The 12551-nt window shown below is 36.0% G+C and overlaps 1 protein-coding gene across 1 annotated transcript in view; it reads left to right on the forward strand.

The window, feature by feature from the left end:
• Positions 1–212: 212 nt before the first annotated feature.
• The window catches only part of LOC140148653 (CCA tRNA nucleotidyltransferase 1, mitochondrial-like), a 38113-nt gene continuing 25774 nt past the window's right edge, over positions 213–12551 (forward strand). Inside the window, exons 1-5 of the mRNA XM_072170689.1 lie at positions 213–247; positions 8273–8396; positions 9518–9719; positions 10784–10880; positions 12083–12250. Coding sequence (XP_072026790.1) covers positions 8332–8396; positions 9518–9719; positions 10784–10880; positions 12083–12250 — 532 coding nt within the window. The 5' untranslated portion in view covers positions 213–247; positions 8273–8331. The remainder of the gene's footprint in view (positions 248–8272; positions 8397–9517; positions 9720–10783; positions 10881–12082; positions 12251–12551) is intronic.

A 12551-nucleotide genomic window follows, 5' to 3' on the forward strand; every position in this document is an offset into this window, starting at 1 on the left:
AGGCCTTTGTAGGAATTCCCTTTGCCCTCCAGATTTTCTTTCATTGTCAGAGGGACCACTGGGAACACTTGACTTTCCCGGGACACGCGCGATGGACGATTTCGCGGATGGCTGCCTGGATGGATTTATCAAGGTACATTTTAGGAATATAATAATTGGCTATTCAACTGGCAACACATAAACAAAATGGCAGCTTCCATGGGATGATGAAATGAAAACATTTACACTGAGTCGTGAGTTGCTTCGGGTATGTTTTCGTTGTTATTATACTTTCAATAATTACTTTGCACACAAGTTTCTATTTAGCTTTTGTCTATGACAGCCTACCAATGATTTTGAGAACCTCAAAAGCGTCAATCCCCGTCATGAGCGTGCACAAAAAATGCACAAAATTACCTGAAAATCACACCTCTAATTTGACTTTCTACAAGTACAGAGGACATTCCCATAACCCAATGGGGTTTCTGACCTTGGTATGTCTGGCCTTTGTACACGTGTGGCATAGTTGACCATACCTTGCATTGGGATTGTGTGCAAATATCTGGTGTTTTCATCCTTCATTTAACATTCAAAACATTGAGACTTATGAATAAAATCTAGAATGAGCGTTTATGGCGTTTCGACAGTATTTTTTGTGGGACATGAGAGCACCTCAGATGTATCGAATTGCATTCTGAATACGAAGCATGTCTTTCTGATATCAAATAATTTTTTTTTTTTTTCAAATTCACGATATAATACAAATTTTATGACAAATTATTAAAATTTGATATTTTTCAAATTTTGATATATATATAACAGTCCTCAAAATAAATTTTATAAATCTAATGATATATTCTTAACACGGAATGTCTGGTAGAAGCAGACAGACCGGGAAAACGAGGGTAGGCAGATTTCTTTCATGCTTTGATGGTTGAGCAAGTGTCCCAAGTTATGCACACTGGTGACATTGAAAAATCTCACGACCCCTCTGGTGCGAGATACAAGGCCCCCCTAAAATGGCCCCCTGCCTCCCCCTTTCCAACAACAAAAAAGCTAGAAAATGGGTATTTTCACGATGATCAAATATATAGAAAACCATTCACAATCAAAAATATACTCTGCAGGTATTAAGTTGACATATTAATCTTAACGGATATGAAAGAAAAAGTAAAAAATCTAATTGGGTTGTTCCATTTTTTAGGAGGGGTGTTTTCCTATTTTTCACTTTTTGAGAAAAAGTGAAAAATTCGCTTTTTTTACCCACTTTTTTGACGGAAAAAATAAAACCTTCATACCTTTTAATTTTTTTATTTTCACATGTAAACTAGTTTCATACAAGACTAATTAAATAAAGAAATAAAAATCATGGAGAGTATTTTAATTTACTGAGATAGAAGCCCCGGAAGTGGACTACTTTTTCCATATTCTAGCATGCAGATGTTGTAAAGATATTGAGTTTAAATGGTTTTTTTTGAAGTCTTGATTGTGTATTTTTAATAAACAGAAATTGTTTTTCCTTTATAATGTCTAAGATGACAATCAAAGGTATTTTGAAGCCGGGCTATTCCATTATAATACGGAGGTATCACCCTAGAACATCTCAAGTTTGCTTATAATGGGGCCTAAAAAGCTAGAAATTGAGTATTTTCACGATCATTCACAATCAAAAATATACTCTGCAGATTTTAAGTTGACATATTAATCTTAACGGATATGAAAGAAAAAGTAAAAAATCTAATTGGGTTGTTCCATTTTTTAGGAGGGGTGTTTTCCTATTTTTCACTTTTTGAAAAAAAGTGAAAAATGCGTTTTTTACCCACTTAAAAAAAAAAAAAATAAAAACCTTCATACCTTTTAATTTTTTTTATTTTCACATGTAAACTAGTTTCATACAAGACTAATTAAATAAAGAAATAAAAATCATGGAGAGAATGTTAATTTACGAGATAGAAGCTCCGGAAGTGGACTACTTTTTCCATATTCTATAGCATGCAGATGTTCTAAAGATATTGAGTTTAATTGGTTTTTTGAAGTCTTGATTGTGTATTTTTAATAAAAAGAAATTGTTTTTCCTTTATAATGTCTAAGGTGACAATCAAAGGTATTTTGAAGCCCGGGCTATTCCATTATAATACAGATGTATCACCCTAGAACATCTCAAGTTTGCTATAATGGGTCAATAACATCTAAAAAGCTAGAAAATGAGTATTTTCACGATGATCAAAGATATAGAAAACCATTCATAATAACAAAATATACTCGGTAAGTAATAAGTTGATGAATGACCATTAACAGATATGAAAGAAAACATAAAAAATCTAATCGGTTTGTTCCATTTTTAGGAGGGTTGTTTTTCTATTTTTTACTTTTTGGTTATTTGAAGTCTTTGTTTCTCCTTTATATTGTCTATAATATTACACTCAAGGGTATTTTGATGTGTGGGGTATTCCATTATGATACAGAGGTGTTTCTCAAGAAAGTTAGCTTATAATGGTCCAATAACATCAACAAAGGTAGAAAATTGGTATTTTCATGATGAACAAAGATATAGAAAACCCTTCTCAATCAAAAATATAATCTGCATGTGTTAAGTTAAATTACTCTTAATAAGACTACGAATATAAGTGAAAAGGTAAAAAAACCGAATGGTTTGTTCCATTTTGGGGAGGGTGTTTTCCTACTTTTCACCTTTTGAGAAACAGTGAATAATGTGATTTGTAACCATATAGGCTTACAATATGGGCTTTTAATCTTTAATGTGTATTTGTAATTAAAATAAGATTTGTTTTCAGTGTGGCGCCATGGGGGGGTGCTATCCTCAACATATGCCCCAGTCAGAACTCTTTCCCCATTGGTGGACATGTAGGCCTAAGTAAGATGCAATGGTTGTCTCAATGATATGACTGCATATTTGTGCAAACAGCAATAGTGGAATAATGTTTACAAAACAATAACATATTTTCCTATAAAAACACACAAATTAAAATAAGGAAATAAGGCATTTTGAAAATTTTGAACATGGAGACCTGGATATTTAAAAAAACCCATTTTTTAAGTCTTTTGTTGCTTATTGTTATATATAAATAACCATACTAAGTTTGACCAAGTTAATGCAACTCTCCTAATTAGCATCATATTGTAGAGATATGAGCATTTAGCATACCGCACATCTATTATCTGCTCAATATCAGCCATTTTAAACAGTGGAATATAGCAAAAACCATGATAAACTCAGTTTTCTACAAACACCCCTTTGAAAAAATGGACTAACCCTGGCTAATATCACATGTTTGTGTCACCGTAGTCATGTGACATAGAGAGATAAACAAAATGTTGTAGTTTTGATTTGAAGTCATTTCCATATGCAGTTCCTAAAATTAGGAACTAAGGCATTTTGAACATGGAGACTGGATATTAAAAAAAACCATTTTTAAGTCTTTCGTTGCTTATTGTTATAACAATATTTGTCAAGTTTGACCAAGTTAATGCAACTCTCCTAATTAGCATCATATTTAGCATACCGTACAGCTATTATCTGCTCAATATCAGCCAATTTACACAGTGGACTATAGCAAAAACCATGACACCCCAGTTTTCTACAAACACCCCTTTGAAATAATGGACTAACCCTGGCTAATATCACATGTTTGTGTCACCGTAGTCATGTGACATAGAGAGATAAACAAAATGTTGTAGTTTTGAATTGAAGTCATCACTATATGCAGTGATATGGAAGTAGAAGTGTAAGTAACAAAAATGCCTCATTTGACTAATTGTTAAAAGTGCCCTAAATTGGTGGACATGTAAGTAAAATAATAAAGAAGTCTCCATGATTTTGAATGCATTTTTGTAAACATCAAGAGTGGGGTAAGTTATGACAAAAAAATAAAAAATAAAAAAAGATATGAAGGTTTTTATTTTTCCCTTCAAAGATTGGGGAAAATTAGGCATTTTCAACATTTTAAAAATACAAGAATATAGTCTCACCCCTCATGCTGAAAATGGAACATTACAAACATTTTTAAAGCTTGCTGTGCATTTTTATATTGTAAAAATGTGACACGATCTGGTCCATGGGGGCCAAAGGCGGCAAATGTGAAACTGAGATAAAGGCAAAAATATGGAGTAAAAAACAATAAAATACATAAGAAAATAGACATCAAAAAACTTCATAACTTTGGAACCAAGTATGCTAGACCTTTGGTGTTTTCAGTAAATGGTAGCATATTGTATGTTTAATGTAATAATTACAGTAACTCAATTTTCAAAAATGCCTCCTTTGGCCCCCATGGACCAGATCGTGTCACAAATATGTAATATTACATGACGGAAAAAGTAAAGTGATACACCATTGTGTTATATTCAAACATGTCATCTGAAATGTGTGCAAAATTCAATATTTTCAAATTTGTCAGGGGTTAGCAGAAGCCAATTTTAGGGCAGTTTTAGGGGGGTCTGGTATCTTCCTCAGGGGGGATATGAGAATTTTTCATCACCATTTTCATGAATACTTTAGGGAACCTAATGAAACTTCAAAATATGAGTAAAAAATGCTGACCCCTCTTTTCCTAGATTTTGCTATATTGTACTGTTTTCTGAGATATGTAGTGTTAAAGTGTATGTAGCTGGGAGGAAAAGCCGATGATCAATTGAAAATGTTGACCTTTTATATTGAAGATATGGATTTTTTCCCCCAAAAGACCTATTTTTTATGTTTTGGGAAAAAAATCCATATCTTCAATACGAAAGGTCAAAATTTTCAATTGATCGTCGGCTTTTCATCCCACCTACATACACTTTAAGTGTAAATCATCAGATTTATAAAGTTTACTTCAAGTACTGTTAAATATCAAAAATATCAATTTTTAATGATTTGCCATAAAATGTGTATTACTTTGCGAATTTCAAAAAATCAAAATTGTTTGATATCAGAAGGACATTCTTCGTATTCAGAATGCAATTCGATATGTCTGATGTGCTCTAATGTCCCACAATAAATACTGTCCAAACGTTCATACCCCTTCCCTTAATGCAGTGGGACAATATGAATGTTTCCTGTAAGAAAGTCAAATATAAGTTATAAGTCTCAACTATTAGCTCGTTGGCTGCAGTTTTAAAATTACCATTTTGTATGTGTGGCAATGGGGACTTTGCCTTTAAAATTAGGTTATATTGATCAAATTTCCCAATCATAGTGCATTGTAGGAATGCCTTTAAGCCTCCTCTGACAATAGTACAAAGGCGTGAGATTATACTATCTTGGCGTGAGACTGTAACTGAGAAAGTGACCCAACGCGTGAGACTTATGGCCAATGCGTGAGAGTTGACAGGCCTGCCTAAGCCTCTTTAGAGAGCGTTTTATTTATTTAAAAGGCACCCCATGCCATGAATGTGAGCCAAAATTGTTTGCCCCCCCCCCCAGTTCCAATAATTGAAACTCCCGGCTCCGACCGGGAGTTCCAACAGGTGCTGTGTACCAGCGTTCGAAATTTTGGTTGTCCGTTCACCCAGGACAACTAAAAAAGTCGCCGGACAACCAAGAATACTGATTCGGTTGTCCACCGGACAACCATAAATCTGTAGCCTTTGTCACCGTTGTAGGCCTACAGACAACCAAAAACTTGAGACGGACAACCAGAAATTGTAATCTGGTTGTCTGTGGGACAACCATTTATTTTTCCTTAATTCGAACACTGCTGTGTACGTGTTTTAGAGTTGGGCGACTATCACTTTTTTCCTAGTCGACTAGTCGGCAGCAAATAGTCACGACTACGACTATAGTCGCGTCTGTGGTTAGAATTGGACCAAAAAATCGGGTGAAAGTTTGGTGCAAATTTACAATAAAAAGTCAACAAGACCAATCTAATGATGATTTATAGACTTTATGATTATTGTTTGTATAGTGTTACTATTGGTAAGACAATGACTAATGTTTTCACACATTTTTACAGTTTATATGTAAGTATTTGGTTGGTTTTAGTGCAGATATCTGGCGCTTTTAACATGATTTTGTAACATTTAAATATAGTTCCATTTGACGACTTTTGGTTTTCAATAGTCGTAGTCGCGACTACCAGTAATAGTCGCGACTAACGACTATTGGCGACTTAGTCGCCCAACTCTAACGTGTTTGTATGTGTTTAATGTGCATTCACATACACACTTAGCTGCCGGTATGAAGAAATCGTTGCTCCAAAAATGACTGCAAATTACAAATTTGTAATCATTTTTCACCACAAAATATGATATGAAAACACAGGTGAGCAATGTATGAATATATGGAGAGGTCAAACAGGCTGGTAATTATTTTCAATATTAATATTTTGCGTCATTTATAATGAAAACAATTAACACCGAAGACACCCTATAGCACCTGCTACAACTTAGAACAAGTCCTCAAACGTTCGAAATTTGTAGTTACTACAGGCCCCCCCTGTCGGCTGGCCAAAATTGCTTGCCCTCCCCCTTTCAGCGGTAATATTTGTAATGAGTGAATTTTGTTTACAACTTAGGGAACAAGTTATGAAAGAGAAAGCACAATCATCAATAATATTATCATCATATCCAATGTCCATATAAAATGCTGATTATATTCAACTGATCCTTTAATTCTTTTGAGGAGTGTAGTAACTGTAGGAACCCATGGATTCAATTCATGTACCACAGATAGTGTGTTTATTTTATTCAAAAACACTGATTTCAATACAATTTTAGGTGTATCAGTGGGTGGGGGGAAGTCATTAAATTTTTGTTGCCGAAATAGGGGGGGTCGCAATTTTATAGATGCCGACTTTTTGTAAATTTGGGAGCCCCCTTCCGAAGAAAATGATAGCCCCCCTTATGAACATGTATGACTAACATTTTGTCTTGTTTAGTTTGTTTTATTTTGTTTAGTTCTGTTGTCTGATGCAGATTCCAGCTGTGACAGAAAGATGGAAACCACAGTGAGGGTTGGCACAAAATGCAAAAATAAAGAAAAACGTATTTAAAAAGATAAAATTTGTGTTCAAGTGTCTTATTTCTTTTATATTGTCATTGACAAACTCACAGTTTTGATACTACCCACCCGAGTACCTTTGCACTGATAAGGGGGGGTGGGGAAGATAATGTTTTTGAGCAGGCACCCTTTAAAATGTTATAAGCACTAGCTTATGCATACACCCCCCCCAGCAAAATGTTTTTGAGCAGGCACCCTTTGGAGCACTGGCTGGCACATGCTCCCTATTCCAAAGATCATTGCGGAAATTCGAGGGCCAGTTCAATAGATCATTAGAATGGGGTCACTCCTGCTCAAGTATGAACTGGATCAGAGGATGATTTAAGGAAGCCCCATCATGCACTGCGAAAGTTTTATCACTAGAGTTTCAACTGCCACTTTACTTTTCAAATCCCATTGAACTCTGTGCAAAAGATGTTGTTTTAGAATTGTGTGTGTGTCATTATTACTTGGTCGATTTCAGAACAAAAGTGATGTGTGTTTAAAGGATAATTCACACCTTCTGTAGATAACATAAAAAGTGAAATCAACCAGCATCTTCACAGTGTTTGTTATGTAAATATAACTGTACAAATTCAAATTAAACCATGCACTTGCAGTACGTCTATATGCAGTGGGCGAGTAGTGGTGTCATGTTCGCTCACACAGCTATGCTAACCGCAAGTAACACAGTGGAATGTTGGGAAGTGCTTAAATCATCCTCTGGAACTGGATATGGTGGCCTGATGTGCTGATAGTTTTTTGTCATGTTATTTGCATATTTATGAATATTAATGAATTTATTTGCATATTGCATAATGCATATTATTTGTATTTAAGGGGGTACTATTCCCCTGCCCAGTTTTGTGCCTATTTTTGCATTTTTCTCAAAAATTATAGCGCATTGGTGACAAGTAAGATATGTATATTATAGGGGCAAGGACTACAACTACTGCACTGTCAATTTTATTTCAGCACAGACAACAGTTGTGGAGTTACAGTCAAAAATGAGGGAAAACCAATATTTGATCAATAAATCAATAACTACTTGCCTTGAGTTGCTAAAATTTCAGTGCAGTAGTCGTAGTCCTTGCCCCTATAATATACATATTTTACTTACCACCAATACGCTATAATTTTTGAGTAAAATACAAAAATAGGCACAAAATTGGCCAGGGGTGTAGTACCCCCTTAATACAAACCTTTTTTATTTACACACCTATGTGTGGGGGACACCTTAATTACGAACCATGTAAGTTTAGTTTTCCTTTTTCATTGTGGCTTATCCATATTTATTTTATTTTCATCTATCAGGGTTTTGTTAAGGAAGAAAGTTTCCATCAAACTGACGAAGCTACCGTCCAGATAATCCTATGCTGGTCAGACACCTGATACAGACTGCAAGAGCAGCTGTGGCCACATTTCCTAAGTATCAAAGGTATTATTAACTTTTTGTACACAGAATATTAATTTTTTGAAGATGTAAATGTAATCAAGGTACAGGTATTGAGTAAACAATGTATTTCGTGAATGAATACATTGTACTAAGTGGCTGGTACAGGTAATACAGAGAATCAGAGGATCGATTCTTGCAACGATTCTCCTAAACTTAGTTTGCGAGAATCATAATTGATTCTCCTACAATCATGCATATTCCATATGCAGTAAGTTAACTTGATTCTTGCAAGATGGGTTTCTTGTGAGAATCAATTTTGATTCATGCAAAGCTCAACAAACTTGCTTGAGACCAAACAGTACAGGTCTAGCTGGATGATTACTCCCATCAACCATTATGTTAGTGTCTTCCTAGATATCAACCAATGGATCCAATTTGTGATCTGATGACTAAACTAAAGGTGACAAATGTGTGCACAAAATTTGCAGCGATAATGCCAAATGGGCCAAATGAGGATAATTATTGTGGCCTAAAACAGTCCAAAAGGAAGTATACACATCACAAAATTGGGTGTATTTCAAGCTGGTGAGGGGAAGTTTCCCTTCCCCTAGGAAACTGCCCCCAGTAGTCGGTAGGAAAGCAGTGTATCGGTGAATGAGATTGAGCTTATAAATGTGTGAATTTTCTGCACTGCTGAGTGATCCTGTGTTTAGTTTTAAGATGGACAAGCAAAGTTTAGATCAAAGCCAAACTTTTTGGTATTTATAAGCCCCCCCCCCAAAAAAAAGCATTTTTGTTGTTGCCCTTAAATGGGAAAAATCAGGAGGGTAAGTTCAGTTGGTTGGTTGATTTAAAAAAATTATTTTTTTCCTATGAAGTTTTAAAATCCCTGAAAAAATAATATTACTTTTTTAATTAAATCAAATAATTTTCATGCAATTACAGCTGGTCTGCATTTTTGGTATAATAATAATAAAAGTGACCTTATCATTGAATGTTATTGTTATGCTATTACCAATTGCATCTCCTCTGATATTTTTGTGGTTTTTACTGTAAAGTGCATTGAATGATCCGAGATCCACAATGTGGCAAATGCACTATATAAATGCTGGTTTAGTATTATCATTATTATTATTTTTACTTGTTAAAATTTTTATTGAAAGCTCACATACAACAGCAGCTCCTCTGTGGTCCAAATACCATTGGCATGCTTATAGCCAGATGACACATACTACTATGAAGATCACCACTCCACAGTTTGAACGTGTGTTTACGCCAGGCATACGTCGATTGGCTGACATATTCAAGCAGTATAATTATGAGCTGAGAATAGCAGGAGGAGCTGTAAGAGACTTGCTGATGGGGGTAAGTTTGACTAGGAAAGATATGGCTCTGTATTTGCCATAGAAGTGATGCTTACAGGATTGACTACCATAGCATTAGGTTAAAACAATTTTGAATATATCGCCCTGTACTACAAGCAGGTTGCACCCATCACCTGTGTATGTCTGCAATCATAGATTGAATAGTATTCAATGAATACAGTACCGCTCTTGTCAAAGATACTAATCTTACAGGTGCGAGTGATCAGCATGATATGAGGATCCTATAGAATTATGATGCAGGTCTTTATCCCTGTTCTTTGAAATTTATGGTTCAATGCAGCAGTACCATGTGGACATATTAGTGCAGTGTGATATATTCAAAAATGATTGCTATGGTAGTTAATACTGTTACATCATGACTTCTACAGAGAATAGCCTGTGTTAATGCTATGGGAAATCTACCATATTGGATTGTTAGATGTGGAACCAAACAAGGAGTACAATATATATGACATGATTGTCGAGCCTGATAGGTATATATTATATACCCAAAGATGTTAGACAAGGAGAGTCCTGACTCCATATAGCCTGTGTATACTGTATTTTGGAAAAGCCGCCATATTGGATCATCACAATGCGGACCAAATAAGAAATGGCAATATATATATGACATGATTTATACCAAAAACTGTTAGACAAGGAGAGTCTTGATTCCATATGTAGCCTGTGAAATTTGGTATATTGGATTGTCACAAGGGAATCAAACAGAGTACCTCATCTTAAAGTACATGTGTGAGTGCAGGGACTATCTTTTGGAATTTGCAGGGGAGCATTAAATAGCTCTTCTGGAGCATTCAAGGAGAGCTGTTTCGAGCATTTACAAAAGAATATAAGGAGAGAATGGTCAGCTAAGGAGAGCTAAAATCACTCTTCTATATCAGCTTTAGGAGAGCAGTAGAGAGTGATTGATTTTGCTCTCCTCAAAAGGCAGTCCCTGTGAGTGTCATAAAGGTTTGCTCCTGCAAATCATAATTGGCAATACAAGTCACCTGTTTGATAATGCTGCACATGTTATGACACTTGCATGTGTGTATATCTTTACAGAAACAACCTCACGATATCGATTTTGCAACCACAGCAACACCCGAAGAGATGAAAGACATGTTTACAAAGGAAGAAATTCGTATGATTAACACGAAAGGTAAAACCTAGGAAAAAGCTTATTTTTGGTAAAGTTGGTACAAAAACAAAATGAACCTAATTGTAAGCATGTTGTCTGCTGTACAACCTGAACACACTTGGCAAATGTTAATGGTCAAAGGGACCTAGACTGCTTCTCACCTCAAGATGAGTAGTGATGTCAAAATGCATCTTTGTGTGTGAGAGAACATTTTGATTGTGCTGCCTTTACATGTGAGTCTATTATGCTATGATGCCGTGTACGAATAGTCGCCCCCGTTGCATTTTCCAAAAGGGAGGCGTTTATTAGAGGTCATTTTTAGAACTATAATTCCTGTTAAAATCATTAGGTAATCTTAAAACTCGCGCTGAAATGGCGAAATGTGAACTTAGGAACGATGACTTCTGGTTCACTTCGGGGTTTATTGGTAGATTTTTGCCAACTACCGCTGCCATTAGCGACCATGTGTGCACTTTGGTAAGCTTACTACACAAGATAACATTTTTGAAACATCTTGGTTGAAAAAAGTAGTGGGGTGTTTAATTGAAAGGGGTGACTATTCAAGGAAATATAGCATTGACATCACTATCAATCTCAAGGTGAGAAGCAGGATAGGTTATTCCATAACCCATTTCAAGGATGAGGTGTTGACAGAGATGATTGTGATGGCCCCATCTATAATGTAACACCTAGCAGCCATGATTGGCTCACAAAGGTGTGTTTGGGTAAAACTTGACAATTAGCACTAAATGTTAAACTATAAAAGGTCAAATGATCTCAATTTCAATTCCATGAAAATTAAGATAAATATACTGTTGGGAGCTTCTTGTACATCCATCATTGCACGTAAAAGTACTGACCGTGTTTAAGCGATAAGCAGACTTGTAGTACCCGTACTCGTACCCGTACCCGTACCCGTACTCGAGTCCCAATTTCCGTACCCGTACTCGTACCTGTGGCTTCGGACCCGTACCCGTACTCATGCTCTATTTTGACTTCGGACCCGTACCCTTACCCGTACTCATGGACTGGGACCCGTACCCGTACTCATGGTCCGGGACCCATACCCGTACTCATGGGGGGTCCCAATACTACAAGTCTGGACTGATAAGGCTAACTTGACTGAACTCTACCAAGACTAACTTTGTTTTAACCCCTTTGTACCTATATACATGTTTAGCACAACTAATCATGTTACTGTGAAATCTTGTTTTCATGTGTAGGTGAAAAACATGGTACAATAACAGCAAGACTGATGGAGGAGAATTTTGAGGTGACCACTCTCAGAATTGATGTAGTGACAGATGGTAGGCATGCAGAGGTAGAATTTACCACAGACTGGCAACTGGATGCAGAGAGGAGAGACTTGACCATCAACTCTATGTTCCTAGGTGAGTCTAGTAATATTTAGAATTTACCACAGACTGGCAACTGGATGCAGAGAGGAGAGACTTGACTATCAACTCAATGTTCCTAGGTGAGTCTAGTAATATTTAGAATTTACCACAGACTGGCAACTGGATGCAGAGAGGAGAGACTTGACTATCAACTCAATGTTCCTAGGTGAGTCTAGTAATATTTAGAATTTACCACAGACTGGCAACTGGATGCAGAGAGGAGAGACTTGACTATCAACTCTATGTTCCTAGGTGAGTCTAGTAATATTTAGAATTTACCACAGACTGGCAACTG

This window comes from Amphiura filiformis, chromosome 3 (assembly GCF_039555335.1).
Source record: "Amphiura filiformis chromosome 3, Afil_fr2py, whole genome shotgun sequence".
Lineage (NCBI taxonomy): Eukaryota > Metazoa > Echinodermata > Ophiuroidea > Amphilepidida > Amphiuridae > Amphiura > Amphiura filiformis.